General features: G+C 38.6%; 1 protein-coding gene across 4 annotated transcripts in view; it reads right to left on the bottom strand.

The window, feature by feature from the left end:
- The window catches only part of PTCHD4 (patched domain containing 4), a 207,602-nt gene that overhangs the window by 131,146 nt on the left and 54,545 nt on the right, over positions 1-21,911 (bottom strand). For all 4 annotated transcript variants that reach the window (XM_015449331.4, XM_074037837.1, XM_015449330.4 and 1 more), the window contains one exon: positions 14,967-15,447. In XM_015449331.4, coding sequence (XP_015304817.2) covers positions 14,967-15,447 — 481 coding nt within the window. The remainder of the gene's footprint in view (positions 1-14,966; positions 15,448-21,911) is intronic.

Below are 21,911 nucleotides of genomic sequence, written 5' to 3'. Positions count from 1 at the left end.
ACTACCCAGAATAGAGTGAAGAGAGATTGGTAGAAAGATGTGTGTCAACCTTGAAAATGAAAAATGAATAGCACTGTATGAGACACAGATACTCAATGAGAAGGGAATACTTGGAAAGCAGCAGTGCTGAAAAGGACTTTAGGGTGAGTGTGGACAGCAAATTAGATAGAAGCCTGCAGTGTAATGTGCCAGGAATGAACGCCAATGCTATTTTCAGCTGTAAAAGCACAGGCACCATGGCACAAAACAAGGACAGGCAGCCTCTTTTATATATATTTGGAAAGTCTGACTGTAAGGCAACAATTTTATGTCAAACTACTTTCAGCTTAAACTAAGTACATGGAAAAAAATAGCCACCATGACCTAAAAATGATAATGGGGATATGGAAGTCACCAATGCAATAATTTTTCTATTCTTGCTTTTAAGAGAGCATAACCTCTTTTAATGCTAGCCTCAGATTTTGCCAATGATGATGGCAAAAACATGTATGTAAGAATTTTCTTCAGGCTCCTTCTCAAAGCCGACATATCACAATAGCTAAGATAGATACTAAAGTAAGTCTACACAGGAAGCTTTGCCCTCAAGACTTCCACTTGGAGAAAGCAGACTCTAGGAATTATAAAAGTAGGTAAAATGAAACTTGACAGTTGCCTGGCCTCTGAAAGGAGATGCAATGCACAATATATTAAGGACTTTGTGAACTTGAGATGTCAAAGTAGCAGGCGGAATGTGGCAGTAGATGTCCAGGTGTCAGTTGATATTCAAAGTCAGGTGGACAATGCAGACTGCTCCTAAGTCCACTGATGGCCAGCAATTGGGTTGGTAGAGAGTAGAATCCATTTCCCTTGAACATGGTTGATTGGCAAGAGTTAGGCAATGAATTAAAACAAGTTGGTGGACCTTAGGGCAGGACTTCAGATCCAGCAGGACATGGGGATGCTGTTTCATATCTAGTAGGAAATTGAAAGGCTTAGCAGGATATGGAAATCCCTGAGATGGTAGAAATAAAAAGAACTTAATTAAAGGACTACTTTTTTTTTTTTTTTTTTTTTTTTTGAGACGGAGTCTCGCTCTGTCACCCGGGCTGGAGTGCAGTGGCCGGATCTCAGCTCACTGCAAGCTCCGCCTCCCGGGTTCACGCCATTCTCCTGCCTCAGCCTCCAGAGTAGCTGGGACTACAGGCGCCCGCCACCTCGCCCGGCTAGCTTTTTGTATTTTTTAGTAGAGACCGGGTTTCACCGTGTTAGCCAGGATGGTCTCGCTCTCCTGACCTTGTGATCCGCCCATCTCAGCCTCCCAAAGTGCTGGGATTACAGGCTTGAGCCACCGCGCCCGGCTAATTAAAGGACTACTTACAGAGATATGGGCAGAGGCAATGGAAAACCAAAACAGAATAACAAAGATTATGTTGAGATACTCAGACTATCAAGAGCAGGAAGCTGTTATCACTTTTAAAGTATGAGACAAAATAGTATTACCAGTGCCTGATGATGGCTGTAGATACGGAGCAGAGGCTGCCTGCTAGAGACTGAAGTTGTTACCAGATCAGGGAAGGAGGGAGCAGGTAAGAAAGACTTTGACCTGTTTTTCCTTCTACCCTACTATCTTCTGGTGGTGACTTTTATTGGCCAAACCCAACCAAAATCCAGAGGATAAGGGATACTGAGTGATCCAGTCCATAGGAATCAGCTGTCCAAAGCAAAGATTAGAAAAGAGAAAGATGGGAAGAAAATATGGTGGCAATGGAGAGGGAAAACAGAGCGACCAGCACAAACCCTATGGAAGGCACCCAAGGTAAAAGCCATTATGCAAAGTGGGTCAATATGACAGAGCATTCAGTCCAAAAATAATTTAAACTTACTTCCTATATTGTCCTAGGCCCTCTACTAGGTGCCTGGGACACAAAAATAGCAAGTCTTGATCTTTTAATGAAGGCTTTGCAGCCTAGCATGGGAAGTGATGATAGGCATGTAAACAAGTGTACGGAGAAGGCAAAAGAGGAAACCAATCAGTGATTCTTAAATTTGGAGGTCAGTAAAAAATGCCATAGGACAAAGAACACTTGAATCTTGTAAATTACAAGTGAGTGGTGGAAGGTAATTTCTGGAAAAAGAAACATCATAAGATATGAAACAGCCTTGGGTATTAGGATAGATATCAACTTGGTTTTGCTTAGAATTAGAAGCTCTTCGGACACTAAAACCATGAGTTTCCTTGGAGGGACTTCTCTGCCTTGGCTGAAATGCTGCGGAAACAACGCAGTGCTGAGCTGAGTACATATAGATGGCATGTTGGTCATGGCATTTGGATAGGGTGGGGGAATACAAGAACACACCTACTTCTGCTGCAGGATTTTCATTTTTCAGGAAAAGGTTAAGAAGAATTAGAACGGGCAAAGGGATAAAAAGACTGAAATAAATAACAACCAAAAAGAAAAGTATTCCAGGAAGTTTACAGGAGGGAATAGTAGGGAAGAACCAGAAATCATAAAAAGAGGGTCACTTTCTGAGGATTAAACTCATTTGATCTAGATAGATAGAGTTAGTCTCATTTGACCTATTTATTGACATATATAAGTAAAATATTTATAATAGATAAATATAGAAAAGAGAAAGAATGTGTGATAGTCCCATGAGAAACACTGTTTACTTAGTTCATTTACTTACATAGTCAGTGATATTGATGCATGTTGGCAAAAGTTTATCAACAAAAGGAGGTGGCCAACATAGAATGGTCGGGGCCAGCAAGGTGAACATCTGTTTTACATACACAGAACTATCCAGGAAGCAATGGGATGGCATCTGAGAGGCATTGGGGCAGCATTCTTTGAAAGGAACAAAGAAATTCATCAGGTTATCACTGCTTTAATTTATGCTCATCACAAAGCCTTCTGAATAATAGTTGGTCTTTTTACATATCTGGAGAAAATGAAGCCTAATTAGAAGATATATATAAGCCACTTTTTTGGAGAGGTTACCAGACAGAGATTCTCACTCACTTATTTATCTCTTGTCAACATGCTTAATGGGATTCCTTCGGTGAGAGTTTGGTTTGCCACTGTGCCTTTATAAAACAATTTCTTGACCCATAAGACAGAAGTTCTTCCCCTGGAATACAATAAAATTACAGGCAATTCTATCGTTGAATGTCTTGGCATCTGAGTTAGTTTTTCCTGGCAACCATAAACCACCATTGCTTCCAGTCTTTGAGATTGGGTTAACTTGTCTACAAGAGAGAAAGTTAAGGTGTTAAGTAAAAATCATACCTCCAGGAACACTTCAATAAAATGACTCCAGGAAGTACATGGATAAAATATTTGATGGAAGTGCAGCCACCCATGCTATGAAACATATTTAGTTCATCTCCAGTATAAATTCTACCTTCCATTATATTAGGAAGGAGGCACTGCCGAATGGTAGAGGAATGGCAGTTTTCAAACTTTTTTTTAACGTTTATTTTAGGTTTAACTTTTAATTTTATTTTAAGGGTACATGTGCAGGTTTGTTATATAGGTAAATTCATGTCACAGGGGTTTGTTGTACAGATTATTTCAAACTTTTATACACTTTTTTAGTTCATAGTAATTTTTTATTCAAATTAAATCTTTATGGAAACTTGTCATGTGAAATATTTAGAGCAAAGTGCAGGGTCAGAATCAGGAGAGAGTGGCTGGGCACAGTGGCTCACGCCTGTAATCCCAGCACTTTTGGGAGGCTGAGGAGAGCAGATCACTTGAGGTCAGGAGTTGGAGATCAGCCTAGCCAACATGGTGAAACCCCATCTCTACCATTAATAAAAATTCAAAAATTAGCTGAGTGTGGTGGTGCATGCCTGTAATCTTAGGTACTTGGGTGGCTGAGACAGGAGAATCGCTTGAATGCAGGAGGCGGGTGTTGAAGTGAGCCAAGATTGCAGCACTACCCTCCAGCCTGGGCTACAGAATCAGTGAGATTCCTTCTGGCTCAACTATTCTCAGGCCCTGCAGTACCCTCTGCACCCCAGAAGCCCTGGGCTCAGTTTGAGAACAGGTAGCAGAGCCAAGGAGCCCTCGAGGCAAAGTCAAGAAATGTAGGTTCTAATCCTGACTCCACACAGTCTTGAGAATAGTTCTGATGACTTTACTTTCTTATTTAATAGAAACAGCTGCCCTGCTTACCTCTTGGCAAATAAGGAATCCATATTCATAAAAAAATGGCCATTGAATACTTTTAAGTGCATGAAGCTCCACACAAACACAAAAAGGTACAACTTTTAAACTAAACTTAAAACTTTTAAGTTTTCTGTAATGCCAGCACTTTGGGAGGCCGAGACGGGTGGATCACAAGGTCAGGAGATCGAGACCATCCTGGCTAACCTGGTGAAACCCCGTCTCTACTAAAAAATACAAAAAACTAGCCGGGCGCTGTGACGGGCGCCTGTAGTCCCAGCTACTCGGGAGGCTGAGGTAGGAGAATGGCGTAAACCTGGGAGGCGGAGCTTGCAGTGAGCTGAGATCCGGCCACCGCACCCCAGGCTGGGCGACAGAGCAAGACTCCGTCTCAAAAAAAAAAAAAAAAAAAAAAAACTTTTAAGTTTTAAGTTTAAAAGTTTTAAACTAAACTTAAACTTTTAAACTTTGAAACCCCCAAATCCCCTCATCAGCTAATCATGTTCAATGGCTTTGTTTAAGAGCCATTGATTTAAATTTTTTAAAAGAACACGTAATTTTACACTCAGGTTTATACCGTTTTTCAAAAAAATAACCTTTATCTTGGCTGTGAGCTAGTAAAATCACAAGTCATTCATTCAAGAAATAATTACTGAGCACACCACTTATTATTTGCCCCACGTTGTGACAACACAGTGAAGTATATAACCTTGCCTCAACTCTTGATCATGGCAGTGTAGAGGAGGAGGAAGGTAACAGAATTATAAAGAGTGAAGCCATTAATTTACTGCTAAGTATTACAGTGAGTCCTCATTATGTTCATCAGTCTCACCCCAAAACCTACATGTTAGGTGCCTTTCAGTGATCTCTTTTCTGTGATCTTATTTGGTTTTCATGTGATGAAGTGAGCCATTTAACCTCCTTCCTCTTTTCCTTTTTCTTTCTTTCTTTTTTTTTTTTTGTGTGTGCTATAAAGTAGTTTAACCTAATCTTGTCCCCAGTTCTTTCTGGTAAAATTATCTCATTTTCTTTCATTATTTGGTTTTTATCATTTACTAATATGGCTATATTATTTGTGCTTTTTATTATGTCACCTCAAATACTATTAATATTCTTTACTAACATACTATCTTACTTTATATCATTAAATAGAATATTGAGTTTAGAATGTTACACCTAAAAGGAAAACAATCACTGCAGGTATCACTGGCCTGGACCTAGTCTTATTTCTATTTAGACTAAGTCAGTGTGGGGAAGCAGCAAAACAAACAGCAGCATCTTATTTATATTACACTCAAACTTAGGATTGTACTCAGACTGATTTGCTAAGGGTACACCGTGACATCTGTATGCAAAGTCTTGAATATTAGAATTTTGTCTTGGTCTGGGTTAAGGCATTACTCAATCATTAACAAAGAAGCCGACAACTATGATACACAAACACTTGCTGTAAACATAAGCCACCATGTTCCAGGAAGGCAGGTGGGAATCAGACCACAGGTGTTCCTCAATTCTTGGAAGCCTAAGGTTGGCCTCTGGGACCATCAAATAAACATAGAATGTATCTCATCTTTCTCTGCCAATTTTCTTTTTTGTTAGATCACTAGGTATGATAATACTGGCTTGAAAGATAATTGAATCCAGGAAGTATATCTCCAGTTTCTCAATACATTTTTCTTCAGAAAAAGAATGGCATAACCCTTAACGTATTTTCACCCTACAAGTTTCCAGAGTTTCAACTGCAGCATTTACCTTGCTTGATGTAGTACTGCAGAAAAAATATCCTATTCTGGTTGGCAATTGCAGCTGTCCTGCACCAGGAATATTTTTTCTTGGGACATTCTGACACGACAGTAAAGTGGACTTCGATTAATGAGGAGTGTTAAGGTTGCTTTTGATAGACATGTATTTGAGGATGGCTTAGATGCTGGAGAAATGGAAGTACCTGACATATTAATTATTGTACTATGTGCTGGATAAATTGATGTCACTCCCATGTCCCTCCCTGCTTAGCTATTCAATCCTGATTCACTATCTGACTCAAGAAATAAAAAGCAAGAGCAGCACATATTGAACAACAGGAGGCATATTTACAAATCTTTCCATTTAAAAAATCTAAACTAGCATATCAGCTACCCTCAAGATAAACAAGATTACTAAAATGGGTCCATATGCATCTCACCCTTGGTAAAATTGTTATGTAACAGTACTCTTTCTCATTCCTAAACTTCAGTAACCACTTGAGGAAGCTCATTTGCAGTAAAAAGTGCAAGAGACGGAGGTGGATTCCAAAGAAGATGTAGAACTTTAGGGAGTCAGGAAAATTACTAGCAGTGTTGGACAGTGCTATATAATAAAAAGTACACACTAGTCAATGCTACCTCAAATGTTTGACATAAAATGCACCTCTTACTTTTTATGCCAACATAGCTTTCTTTTCCACCTCCTTTAAAAGGTCTAGCAAAACCAGTTAGTGAGACAATGTCTCACTTCATTAGAAAGCTCTGACACAGTAGGTCCATGTCAAAGCTCTAAAAGAAGGACAGAGAAGGAAATAAATAGGCAAGAAAGCTAAAACTAAAGAATTACATACATAAAAATAGGCATATTAAAATATCCAAGCTTAAAACAACCAAAAGTTAAGACTTCTCTTGCTCGAAGAACTCTAGCAGTCATAAAAGCCACCAATAAGTCAGTGTTTAAAAATGCTGACTATGGGTACTTTAGACAATGGCAAAGATGCCAAGGAGACACAGTTCTATCTCCCAGTGAGTCAAATCTCTAGAAGTGATGACATACAGAATGAGTGTCAAATAAGTGATTCACTGATTAAAGAGCTAAAGTGGAAGAGATGTTAAAGAACAATGAGCTCTTCCTCATCTAATGAGAAAGTAAGATGAAGGAGGCCCAGGGAGAAGACATCCAGCAGGTAAGAGGCAGGAGCTGGACTGGACTCCAAGTCTTCTGACTCTAAGCCTCTAAGCACAAGCATGGGAATATTTTCACATCGTTGGCCAGTGTTTTTCAAAGGAGGCGACTATCACCAAAGCACAGCATGACTACAATTAGTAAGGTTAAGAAATAGCTCCAACTAAACATTCCGGGTGTCATAATAAGGTCCTTTCTCTTACAGCAATGGAATTATTTTAGGAAGGATTTTGATGTTTTTGATGATCCTGAGTAAAATAAGCCCTGTGGCAACATATTAGAGACATTTCTAATACTGTAAAATAATCATTGTAAAGAACTTCAGCCAAGCATTAAGTCTTAGTGGGCCCACTATATCCTAAACACTGCTGGTTCACGCTTTGGGAAACAGAAGTGCACAACGCAGAGGTGAGAAGATCCGTGTCTTCTCAAAACTACTGACCCACAGAATCCATGAACATAATAAAGTGGTTATTTTATCCTACTAAATTTTGTGGTGTTTGTCATAGATAACTAGAAATCTCCAACATAGTTAACTAGATATCTAGCCATAGATAACTAGAACAGACTCCAACCTAAAACAATTATCTGACCCAGCAAGAACCATACTATTTCAACTTATCAATTTCTTATCATAGTGATGATAGGGAATAATATTGCCACTTCCTTTATTGTTTGGCTTAGTTTATATGAAAGAGACAAGTGATGTTTATAAAACAATCCATTTGCTCATCAGTGTTTTCTATACTCTTTGCTGTTGGCTAGCCAATAGAATGTATAAGAAGTAACTGCATCACTTCTGAGGTAAGGCAGTTACAAATAGGTGTGAGTTCTCTATTTTCTCTTTTGCCTACATGGCCTTGAGCACAAACTCTGAGGATGCAAGGTTACAAGATGGAGGCATCCTGGATCCCTGAGTCTCTGTTGGAAGAGAGGTGGCAAAGAGATCTTCCTGACCCACACCAAACTGTGAGACGAGCAAGAAATATATCTTTGTTATGTTAACATAATTAAGGCTTTATTTGTTATTGCAACATGGTCTAGTCTAGCTGACCCTGGCCTGCACAATTTTCATGATCTGTCATTATAGTCACACCTTTGTGTATACTGTAAACCTCATTTTTTGTTTTCTGATTAAATTCAACTCAACACCTACCTAAGTCTTCTACACAGCTATATGTGCCTAGGGGTTGAAAAAACAGAAACCATGTTTACTCATTTCTTTTAAAAAAAATTCATAACACAAACTTCAAGTGGGCCTTTAGAGTTTTCTAGTTATCTTTCTGAATTTTCTTGTCTAATTCAGTGTCCAGTTTTCCAAGGTGACTCAAATTCCTTTCATTTCCCACAAACCAATGCCTCCTTCCCCAAGTTTGTTCTCAGCTGATGACTGACTTCATATTTGCTGACAAAGCTGAAGGCACAGAGGAGAATTTCCACATGCTCTCATCCCCATATACACTGAGTTATCTGGATCTGTCCATCTATTAGGCCTTTCCTTTTTCTATAGTAGGTGAAGTGTCTGTGCAATGACTCCACTTATGCTCTGAATCTAGTCCCTTCTTTCCTACTCAGTGGCATTGCTTCTGCAATTTCTTCCTCTCTCTGCTTTCCTATAAAGTTTTCTTTCTCACCTATGTGTTCCTATCAGCATGCAAACATTAATTTCTTTTTAATGGAAAATCCCTCAAAAGAATTGTCTATATTCACTATCTTCACTTCATTTCCTCCGATCTGTATTGAATCTCTTGAAATTACCCTTTCATTTTCAGCATTCCCCCAAGCAGCTCTTTTCAAAGTCACCAATGACTTCTATTTTGCTAAATCAGATGACTACTTCTCAGTTCTCAGTGGACACAATTTCTTAGCCGCTTTTGGAACAATCAATCTCTTGTTCCTTCCTAAAACACTTTCTTTACTCTGCTGCTGGTTAGTTATTCTCTCTTGCTTCTCATGCTAGTTTTCTGCCTGATCCTTCTTAGCATCATTTTCTGAATCCCTCATCTTCCCAATTTCTAACCATTAAAATGCTCCGGGGCTCAAATCTTGGATGCCTTATTTTTTCATTTATATTTATCTTTATAGTTGATCTCACTGGATTCTGTGGTTTTCAATATTAGCTATGCTGTGATGAATCTCAAATTTGTATCTTCAGCTCTGATTTACAGATTTCCTCTGAGCCTGGTCTATGTACTGTCTTATATTACTGACTCTACATTTGCCACTTGGTTTTGATTTTTCCCCCACAGTGAATTCCTCCCATGTCTTCACTACTGCAGTAAATGGCAAACGCATTCTATCACTTACTTGGTCCTCTAAGCTTGAGGTCATTCTTAACAATTCTTTTCCTCTTACACACCATATCTAGTTCCTCACTGAGTCCTGTCAATTCTATTTTCAAATATTTACCCTGAGTCTAATTCCTTTTTATCACCATCCCTGCTCCCATGCTATTTCACATCACCATTATGTCTCATGCAGAATTTGGAATAACCTGTTGAATAGTCTCTGTAGAATTATTCTTGCCCCATTGCAGATTAATTTATGTAATGTAGACAAAAATGTCTTTATAAAGTATGTCGGGCCACACACTCTTGTCTCAGAATACTTCAAACAGCTTTCATTTGACCCGAAGATTAATTCTCAGTGTCCCGTATGACCTGACCCAGTACTACCTCTTAGACCCCTTCTCGTGACACTCATACTCAGATCAGACTCTGATCCAGACATATTCACTTTCTTGCTCTTCTTCAGCGTCACCAAGCAAGGTCCTATATTAAAGCCTTGGCAGGTATATTTCTCTCTGCCAGAGCCACTCATCTCAGGTGCTTCGTTTATCTCTCTGCTTCAGTTTTACTCTTTAGAAAGACTTTTATCTGACCACTTAGGCTCTTTACCCCTTATTTTGCTTTATTTGTTTTCTTTATGTCACTTAAGAACCATACAACATAGTTTATATTTCTTTATTTAGTTGTTCTATTCATCCCTTCTTCAGTCCTAAAATGTAAGGTTCGTGAGGGTGACAACTTATTCAATTCTGTTCAATGTCTTTGACTCCAGAAACCAAAATTCCTTGAACATAGTAGATGTTCGATAAATATTTGAAAATTAATAAATAATTGAATATGAGTCTCAGTTTGGAAAAATGAGTGAAAATCTGTGTCTGAAAGGCTTGTTTTAACTTGCAAAACACGAGTCATCACTGTGTCCTGTGGTGTCGAGCTGACTGAATTGAGACTTCTACACATAACACAGACTCAGAATGGACAAAAAAAAAAAAAAAAGTGATCCGAGGCTACTACCGTCCCTGGCAATTATCCATAGAATATCAGCAAAGTACAGAATGAGCCAGCTTGGCGTCTGTGTGTGATATTAGCCCATATTTCTCATTCCAGAAAGAGGAAACACATCCACATAAAGCAAATGAGGTGAAAAAAAAAGGCGGATAATGAGTTATAAATTAAATGAGTGCCATTCTCATTGGTATGTGCTTAGAGAGAGAAAGGATGTTAGGCTAGCGCTAAATGAGGTCCTTTCAAGTAGTTTTTTAAAAACATTATGGGCTGGGTGCGTGGTGGCTCACGCCTGTAATCCCAGCACTTTGGGAGACCGAGACAGGCGGATCATGAGGTCAGGAGACCGAGACCATCCTGGCTAACACGGCGAAACCCCATCTCTACTAAAAATACAAAAAATTCGCCGGGCGTGGGGGCGGGCGCCTGTGGTCTCAGCTACTTTGGAGGCTGAGGCAGGAGAATGGCATGAACCCGGGAGGTGGAGCTTGCAGTGAGCGGAGATCACCCCACTGCGCTCCAGCCTGGGCGACAGAGCGAGACTGTGTCAAAAAAAAAAAAAAAAAAAAAAAAAAAAAAAAAATATATATATATATATATATATATATAAAATCGCTGGGCACGGTGGCTCATGCCTATAATCCCAGTTCAGTTTGAGAGGCCGAGGCAGATGGATCACCTGAGGTCAGGAGTTTGAGACCAACCTGGCTAACATGGTGAAACACCATCTCTACTAAAAATACAAAAAATTAGCTGGGTGTGGTGGCACACACCTATAGTCCCAGCTACTTGGGAGGCTGAGGCAGGAGAATCACTTGAACCTGGGAGGTGGAGGTTGCAGTGAGCCAAGATCATGCCACTGCAGTCCAGCCTGGGTGATAGAGAGAGACTCCATCTCAAAAGAAAAAAAAAATTATTAGAATTCTGGAATTCTTTTCTGAATGCTTCGCCAGAAAGACTGCATGCACCTCTAATAATCTTTTCTTCTAAACCCAAATCTGAGACATACAATTTGACACATGTGATTTTATTATGAGAACACCAGGACAAAGTATAAAAGTTGTCACTGGCTTAAATAATGTGGGATATTTAGGTACAGTATATACGCCTCTGAAATGACATTGACAATATTAAGTGAATGAATGACCAGCCGAAAAGAACAAGGAGATGCAGTACAGATGGGAGATAGGCAGTCAAAGAGAATATAGCTGAGCCAGTTCAGCGTGAGGAACAAACAGTATCGGCGACACACCCAGCGTCAGGGACGATACTGACAAGCATGAATAGTTTGAATATTGACACAGAATGGAGTAAATAAATACTCACTACCTCAAAGAAGTCATTATAGGGAGATAGGAATAGAAATAGAGGTTTACCAGAAGAGTTGGGCTTCTTTCCCTTATACCCAGCTAACTTAGGGATTATGCAGTTTTGATACCATGTAAACTGTAATTCATCAAAAACTGGTTTCAACCATCATTGTGTGTACCACCAGCAGATATATATGTGGCAAACATAACATATTTATGCTCCACATCACATTCTACCTCACCACCTTCATAGCGATGTGTTTTTATGTCTCACAGCTTTGTGCATCTGAGGCTCTGTATGCAAAGCTGTGATTTTTCTATTCTAAAGCCTCTGTCTCTCTCTGTCTTTCTCTCTATCTCTAACATTAGAATGCAACAAAGGAGACTACAGATTAGAGATTTGAGGATAACACATACTTTAAAGGTTTTTTATAAAGGATTAAATACTAACTTCAAAGATGAAACAAATTGTATTTTGAAATCTTCACATTGCAAGGCTGAAGATTCCAAATCCTTTATTTTATGTATGAAGGATTTAGGGCAAAGGGACTTCACAGAACTGCCCAATATAACTCACAGAGTTAGTAGAAAAGCTGGGATGAAAACCCAGCGGAGTGTTCCTTTTATTTCACCAGTTCTCAATCTTGGCCTCTTTTCTACTACAATCATTTTAAAAATAAAACAAAACACAACAAAACAAATGCCCCCTTCATGGAGCAAAAATCTTGAAGTATATGTTCTTAGGTCTTTTGTTGGTGTGTTTTCAGAAATAGCAGAAATGTTCGCTTCAGAAGATTTTAAGGACTTGCATTGCAGAAACACTTCAGAGGGACTGTTAAGCAGTCTTCCTAAAGTCTGCACCTACACTGTCCAGGGTTCATGTATGAATATAAAGGTCACTGGGAGAGGTGCAAAGTGTGTGCTGAAGGGTCTAGACTTTTCCCTCACGGTGGCTTTTAGCATTCCAGTTATTTGTTTAAGGAATGGAAATACCTGTCAGGCTTTGTAGAGTCTAGGTTACAATCCAGCATCAGTAGAGGTAGTTTTTCTCTTTATTTGTATGGAATATGTAATTGTATATTTTTCTGGTAAATCATTTCATGACCTAATTAGTTTTAGAAAGCAGTTTTAGAAAGGAACCCTCAAAAGCAGTAAGGTGTCCAATTTGTTAACCTCCAATGAAATATGTTTCATTTGTAAATCATGCTGTATGGTTCTTATAAATCTTATTATTTCAAGCGATGAGACTTAATTCAAAAAAATGTAGCAAGTGTAAATGGTTCAAATCTAGACTCATCTTTGTCATTGATGACAAGAATTTTTTATAGAATATGTTCTTTGGGAAAAAGAAAGATACCATTTCTTAACAACATTAATATGTATTTAGAGATGATACGCAAAATCCAGGAAGCCTCAATTTCCTGAAGCCAAGGACTGTTTTGTAGTCATCAGTGAATCCACTGCACTTAAAACATCAGGTTAAAGAGTAAAACTTGCCGATATTTACTTAGCATTTACTACAGGCTATGAACTTTAATTAAATACTGTTACATTTTTCAAACCTAGTTTTTGAAAATGGTATCATTATACTCCCCATTTTATATGAGAAGTAACTGAGGTTTAAGAAGATAAACTGGCTGGGCGCGGTGGCTTACACCTGTAATCCCAGCACTTTGGGAGGCTGGGGTGGGTGGCTTACCTGAGATCAGGAGTTTGAGATCAGCCTGGTCAACATGGTGACACCTCATTTCTACTAAAAATACAAAAAATTAGCCAGAAGTGGTGGCTGACACCTGTAATCCCAGCTACTCAGGAGGCTGAGGCAAGAGAATCGCTTGAACCCGGGAGTCAGAGGTTGCAGTGAGCTGAGATCGTGCCACTGCACTCCAGTCTGGGAGACAGAGCAAGACTCCATCTCAAAAAAAAAAAAAAAAAAAAGGTGAACTAACAACTTAACATCTTAACATGGCCACAATGATATTGAGTTTATGGATAAATCAGTTAGACCCCAGCATCTATCATATAAACACACTTCGTATTTTCATTCTCAAAATCGTTTGCTAAGGTCAAAAAAGAAAGCGCCTACGTCACCTAGAAGACTTTCTGACCACATGCCTGCATCTTTTAAAATTGCCAATAAAGCTATAATTCAGAACTGATTTTAACCTGGAGAGCGAGAAACAATTATTTTGTTTAAGGAATGAAAACACTTCTCAGGCTTCACAGAACCTATGTTACAATCCAGCATCAGGAGAGGTAGCTCTTCTCTTTATTGGTATGGAATACGTAATTTTCTATTTTCCTGATAAATCTTTCCATCACCTAATTAGTTCACCAGCAATTTTAGCAAAAGCCCTAGCAAGCCCTAAGGTGTCTAATATGAAGACTGTCTTGCTCATGTCAGTTCACCACCAATAAACTCTTTGTAGCTTATTCTCTAAATCGCAACACATAGGGAATTACATCACACCTGATGTGTAGAACCCTCTTGCTGTACCAATAGCTATCACCATCATCATCTCTTTTCTGAAAAGACACATCAATCTTGTTGCTAAGCACGTACTTGCCTTTATTCCGATTTGATCTTCTCTTTGAAGGAATAGGCACACACACACACACACACACACCACCTACACTATTTTCTAGACCATTTATGTACAGCTGGTGGAAAAATTACAAGATGAGATAATCTTGACTAAGGCTATTCATTAATTCTTTTCACCAAAGATGAAAAAAGTTAGAGGATATATCTAAGTGGCAGCAGGAAGGTTTTAGTTTATATAGAGGGAGGGGAATGGAGTATACTCTGTGCAGAAACTTTGAAATAAATTAATAAACAAAGCTTATTTAAGTTCTTTGAGATTAGGACACATCATTGGTTCTCAAAATTTTCATCTCATGATATTCACTTTTCACTCCCATTAACTTGAGAATGGCCATGAATATGGACCACAACATTTTGCTCAAAGTAGGTTTTGGATCTCCTTAACTCTGTCTCTCGTAATCCCTGACCTGTTATTTTTGAGGGATCTGAGTAGAGAATTCCAATGTTGTATAACTTAAAAACATTTGACAGCATTAAATTAAATGAGAAGATGGTTCGGTCATCCCATAATTTCACAAAAGGCCCAATAAGGTGAAACAGACACAACCCCAAGTAAAATTTTACATAACGACATAGACACACCAATGCAAAATTAAAACAGATTTCCACCTGAGAATTCAAGAAATATACTACCTTGCCCCAAACCGGTAAGAATCCGATTACCACAAGGATGGATAGTTACCCATGGCGAAGAACGGGATTCCCAGCAGGGTGGAGTTGTACTTTCCATCGGTGATGAAGAAGATCCCTGCTGCCGTGATGATGGAGATGCATACTGTGAGCACCCCCAGGAGGCCCAGGAAGGGCTTACTGCGCAAGCAGTCCTTCATGGAGCTAGAGAGGGTGGCTGTGGTCAGGATCAGCATGAGGCTTACCAGGACCTTACTTCTGGCCAGGATGCTGGTCTTATGAAAGTCTCTCCAGAGGCTAAAGGATGCTAAAGAGTAGAGTTGGAGGTCTTGATGCTCCTCCTGGAGCTTCCTCATAAGCTTACAGAACTCATTCTCCCACTTCTCCCCTATGAGGTCTTGGGTGGCAGAGCCATAGGTCTGGAGGTAGTAGGTGATTTGAATGGCTCTGGCTGACTTGACCCGCTGGTCTTTGCTGTTTGGCACTTCCACTACCCCGCCCAGTTGGTGTCCAATAAAACTGTTCCTCCCATCCTTGAAAACAGAAAAAGAAGAGACTTCAATTACCAAACAGATTTACTTTCCAGGAAATAGATTCTTACTCTAAGTGAAAGGAGTACAAGGAAGGCAGAGATAGGTGCTAGTAATTGTGAAACTGATGTGGGTGGAGAGGCAAGTTAGAATTTTATATTCAACATTCGGAGCTACATGGGATACCATGCATGATGATCAAGGACAGAAAATACACAAAAGTATTACAAAGTTACAGAAGAATCGCCACATGCATAGAAAAATGTAGATAAATATTTTGATCTCACTTGTATCCCAATTCCCAACATTTCCTTTGGTAACAATCCATTACAACTCCTTAATACAGGATCAAGCTTTATGATTCAGTTTCAGCCAAAAGTAAAGCTTGCCATGAACTAATAATATTTCAAAAGTTAAGATAATTATCTGTTCTATAAACACACTAATCTTTCCAGGGTTCATTCATATACCTATGCCAACACTCATACAAATACACACAAACATGAATATTCTTATATGTTCTCTATATTCTGGGAATATAATTGCATACTGAAGAGCAGTACAAAAATATTGTTTCTTACAACTAATTTAATGGCATTGAAATATTTCCTAAATATGATGTGAACACCTATTCACACATTACAATGCTCCCTCCAACACCTGCCTCAGACATAGGTTGACCTTTTCTTATTGATGACAGTAGACAAATCCCCTAAATGAGACTGATAAGAATTTCAGATCAAGTTGCCAAAAATCAATTCATTTCCAGAGTTTGAGATGAGGTAGAGAAGGCAAGATCATGAAAGTAGGAAATTGCTAAGAGAAGCAATCACTCCTCTTTAAGGCACATGCATGTGGCCAAAGAGTTACTAAAACAGGTTGAGAACAGTAATTATCATCCAGTGTTCCCCAACATGAAGAATGAAATCTTGAAGAGCTGTCAACAAATTATCATTAATTTGGAAAGTTTATTATTGCCACACTATCATTTATTTCAGTGGCAATGGTTCTCAGAATACTGAAGCTGGTAGCAGGTTGCATGATGAAGTATAGCATTGAAAGTATGCTCAAGTACCAGGTGACAGGCAGGCACTAAGGTACGTTTATGTTACAAGTAGACTGTGTGTCAACTGAACTTGCCAAGGCGTTTATCTAACAAGGATATAAAGGGGTAAAATCAGGAGAAGAAACAGTTCTTCCTAGGGTGGGTAGGGCAGAAGACAACAAACTCAATAGTGTGATAACTCTGGTTTTTCACAGAACTCAGAGGTATTATGTACTCTAGCAGACACATGTCTTAATTCTTGTGGACTTGTTTAGCTCAGGCACTTATATCTAAGGCACTTGTTTGTATTTGCATTTTTAACATGCAACAAAGCAACCCTAATACTTGAGAGTGTGTTGCAAACACAAAAAGTTTACAATATTTACAGAAAGTAAAAATGTTGTTAGTAGGATCACCAGGAATTCCAAGTGAGGAATTTCTTTTTTTTTTTTCCCTTTAATTATTCTTTAAGTTCTGGGGTACATGTGCAGAACGTGCAGGTTTGTTACAGAGGTATACACGTGCCATGTAGTTTGCTGCACCCGTAAACCCATCATCTACATTAGGTATGTCTCCTAATGCTATCCATCTCCTAGCCCACCACCCACTGACAGGCCCTGGTTTGTGATGTTCCCCTCCCTGTGTCCATGTGTTCTTGTTGTTCAACTCCCACTTATGGGTGAGTGTTTGGTTTTCCATTCCTGTGTTAGTTTGCTGAGAACAATGGTTTCCAGCTTCATCCAAAGGACATGAACTTATCCATTTTTATGGCTGCATCGTATTCCAGGGTGTATATGTGCCACATTTTCTTTATCCAGTCCATTATGGATAGGCATTTGGGTTGGTTCCAAGTCTTTGCTATTGTGAACAGTCCTGCAATAAACATACGTGTGCATGTGTCTTTACAGCAAAATGATTTATAATCCTTTGGGTATATACCCAGTAATGGGATTGCTGGGTCGAGTGGGATTTCTGGTTCTAGATCCTTGCAGAATCGCCACACTGTCTTCCACAATGGTTGAACTAATTTACACTCCCACCAACAGTGTAAAAGCATTCTTATTTCTCCACATCCTCTCCAGCACCTGTTGTTTCCTGACTTTTTAATGATCGCCATTCTAACTGGCGTGAGATGGTATCTCATTGTGGTTTTGATTTGCATTTCTCTAATGACCAGTGATGATGAGGTTTTTTTCATATGTTTGTTGGCCTCATTAAATGTCTCCTTTTGAGAAGTGCCTGCTCATATCCTTTGCCCACTTTTTGATGGTTTTTTTTCTTGTAAATTTGATTAAGTTCCTTATAGATTCTGGATATTAGTCCTTTGTCAGGTAGATAGATTGCAAAAATTTTCTCCCATTCTGTAGGTTGCCTGTTCACTATGATGATAGTTTCTTTTGCTGTGCAGAAGCCCTTTAGTTTAATTAGATCCCATTTGTCAATTTTGGCTTCTGTTGCCATTGCTTTTGGTGTTTGAGTCATGAGGTCTTTGCCCATGCCTACGTCCTGAATGGTATTGCCTAGGTTTTCTTCTAGGGTTTTTTATGTTTTTATGCCTTACATTTAAGTCTAATCCATCTTGAGTTAATTTTTGTATAAGGTGTAAGGAAGGGGTCCAGTTTCAGTTTTCTGCATATGGCTAGCCAGTTTTCCCAACACCATTTATCAAATAGGGAATTCTTTCTCCATTGCTTGTTTTTGTCAGGTTTGTCAGAGATCAGATGGTTGTAGATGTGTGTCATTATTTCTGAGGCCTCTGTTCTGTTCTATTGGTCTATATATCTGTTTTGGTACCAGTACTATGGTGTTTTGGTTACTGTAGCCTGTAGTATAGTTTGAAGTCAGGTAGCGTAATGTCTCCAGCTTTTTTCTTTTTGCTTAGGTTTGTCTTGGCTATACGGGCTCTTTTTTGGCTCCATATGAAATTTAAAGCAGTTTTTTCCAATTCTGTGAGGAAAGTGAGTGGTAGCTTGATGTGAATAGCATTGAATCTATAAATTACTTTGGGCAGTTTGGCCATTTTCACAGTATTGATTCTTCCTATCCATGAGCATGGAATGTTTTTCCATTTGTTTGTGTCCTCTCTTATTTCCTTGAGCAGTGATTTGTAGTTCTCCTTGAAGAGAACTTTTTGCCCACTTTTTGATGGGGTCCTGTACATCCCTTGTAAGTTGGATTCCTAGGTATTTTATTCTTTTTTGTAGCCATTGTGAATGGGAGTTCACTCCTGATTTGGCTCTCTATTATTGGTGTATAGAAACGCTTGTGATTTTTGCACATTGATTTTTGTATCCTGAGATTTTGCTGAAGTTGCTTATCAGTTTAAGGAGATTTGGGACTGAGACAGTGGGATTTTCTAAATATACAATCATGTCATCTGCAAACAGAGACAATTTGATTTCCTCTCTTCCTATTTGAATACGCTTTATTTCTTTCTCTTGCCTGATTGCCCTGGCCAGAACTTCTAATACTATGTTGAATAGGAGTGGTGAAAGAGGGCATCCTTATCTTGTGCCAGTTTTCAAAGGGAATGCTTCTAGTTTTTGCCCATTCAGTATGATGTTGGCTGTGGATTTGTCATAAATAGCTCTTATTCTTTTGAGATACGTTCCATCAGTACCTAGTTTTTGAGAGTTTTTAGCATGAAGGAGTGTTTAATTTTACTGAAGACCTTTTCTGCATCTATTGAGATAATCATGTGGTTTTTGTCATTGGTTCTGTTTATGTGATGGATTACATTTATTGATTTACATATGTTGAATTAGCCTTGCATCCCAGGGATGAAGCTGACTTGATCATGGTACATAAGCTTTTTGATGTGCTGCTGGATTTGGTTTGGCAGTATTTTATTGAGGATTTTAACATTGATGTTCATCAAGGATATTGGCCTGAAATTTCCCCTTTTTTGCTGTGTCTCTGCCAGGTTTTGGTATCAGGATGATTCTGGCCTCATAAAATGAATTAGAGAGGAGTCCCTCTTTTTCTATTGTTTGGAATAGTTTCAGAAGCAATGGTACCAGCTCCTCTTTGTAACTCTGGTAGAATTCGGCTGTGTATCATCAGTCTGGTCCTGAGCTTTTTAGCTGTTGTTGTTGGTAGGCTCTTAATTACTCCCTCAATTTCTGAACAAGAAACGAATTTTATAATCACTCCACTTTCTCCCTACATAATAAATGAATACAATCATTCTATTTATTTCAATGTGACCAACTCTAAAGGAACAATCCAATAAGAATTTGATTTTTTTTTCTCAGAATGTCTCCCATTTCCATGTAATCTTTATAATTTTCCCATCTTTTTCCTTTTGGAATCAAATGGAAATTTTGGCTGTCGTTCCCAAGGCTCTCTCTTGATTAAATGTCATGGGCTATTACCATGAGCTGCAAGTAGAAAGGTAGGCATGCTTTGAGAAAGAAGGCGGGGATCTTATCCCAGAACTGAGAAATTGTGGAAAATTTCTACTCTTTAAGTTGACTCTAATTGCTCCCCAGTTAGGCTCATTTATTTTTGTTTTAAGCTTGGTATAATTTTTAGTTCCACCCTTGTTTCTACACCTTTGAAATCCCACTTTGATGTGGACTTGTACTTCTGATTATTTGAAAGAGACAGTTTTTTGAAAGCATTATCTATTTACTTAAGAATTTGCAGCTATCTGTCTTTACTTATTTCTATCATCAAAAAGATTTCTTAGAGATCTTTAGCAGCAACAAAATGATTTATTCATCTCTGGGGGCTCATTTGGAGATTACAGTGAATAAAAGAGGTGCTGATAATGTATCTGGACAAAAGACAAAATTTTAAAGAAAGCTAGTATCATCGGTTTTTAAACAACAGATCTTCATTGAGTTTGGCTAGCTGCTAACCCCTCTTTTGAAGTTGTCTAATTCCCATTTTTACAAAAAACAGTTTATAAAAGGTACACTTCTATCCCTCTTTTTCTATTATTTTAAAATTTATATAACAGATAGAATGAATTTCTTATTCATATTTTTCTCCATGCATCAGAACAAAATAAATAAGGTTTTTGGCTGTTCTGGAATTGAAAGCTCCATTAAAAGGTCCACATTTTGTACCTGCAGTTGGCCCAAAAATCCAACTAATTTAGTTCTGAGAAATACACTTTTGTACATTATTTGTATGGGAAAACTATAATATTTTGTAAGGGATTATAGAAAAGTTTATTCGCTTCCCAAACTAACCAACTCATAGATGCTTCTATGTAGGAAAGACAAAGAATGAATGTAAGAAATATTGTAATTATCCTGCGGACAGAACTTCCTTGAAGTTATAAGATGACTACAAGTAATAAGGAAAGAACACTTAAACAGGAATCATGTGAACTGAGATGCAGTGTGCAGCTCACATTAATGGGAAAACTTCCTTAGTTCATGGCTAATTCATTAGCTCATGGCTAGTTTATTTGGTTTTCTTATCTATAAAATGAGCAACTATGAGTATATAAACATATGTTTACATAATAATTAAGTAATTTTCAGCTCTATTTTTCTATGAAAATACAACGTATAAAGTTTCACTGAAGATGCCTGGATGTCAGAAAGGATATCATTATAACTAAGAGAGTCATTAATGGATTATTTATATAATTGATAAAGATCTTACTTTTTACATGATGAAGCCCTTTTGTTTAATAGATGAGCAAACCTAGAAGCTCAGAGAAGGTAAACCTACTAAAGTGATGATTCCAAGGTTGAAACTCAGATCTTCTGAGTCTAAGTCCAGTCCTTTCTAGAATCTTAGGGGAGCGATTTCAGGGAAGCCAGTTTGGCTCCTGGTCCCCATGAAATGTTCTTTATGATTAAAACTTATTTCACTTGTAGACCCCCTTTTCCAATGTCGTCCTCTCCACTAAAGCAACTGCCTAGCAATGACACCTACTCGTATACTGATTCAACTTCTGCTTTTCCCCAAAAACCTCCTACAAAAATTCTGAAATTCCTTTAAGTGTATAAATCACCTTTATGTCCCAATAAAGACAAGTAAGAATATGACAAGATGCTAACATGCTATTTTCAACGCTCTCCTATGTGAGTGCTTCACTGAACTGACATCATTAAGAGTACACAACTTTGGTTCCTAGCTCATATCCCTGTGTCCACTGCTGTTCTTCAATCTACCCTCCACACGGAAGCCAGACTCTACTTGTACAATTCGAAATGAGACAGCATGATCCCTACACCTAAAACCCTCCCCTGGCTTCCGCTTGCACTAGGACTACAACAAATGCCTCTTGCCTTGCTTGAAAGGCCCTGCTTAGCCCATTTCTAGAGGAGTCCTCAGACCTATCTCCTATCACCCTTCTCATGAACTCGGCTCCAATTATATATTTTTTTACCCTTCCTCCTAATCCTTGCCAAGTTAATTTCCACCTTATGACCATTGCATCAGCTGTCCCCTCTGCCTG

Source organism: Macaca fascicularis, chromosome 4, assembly GCF_037993035.2.
Source record: "Macaca fascicularis isolate 582-1 chromosome 4, T2T-MFA8v1.1".
Taxonomy (NCBI): Eukaryota; Metazoa; Chordata; class Mammalia; order Primates; family Cercopithecidae; genus Macaca; species Macaca fascicularis.
The sequence above is the reverse complement of the archived record's forward strand: the minus strand, read 5'-3'. Positions and strand labels throughout refer to the sequence as shown.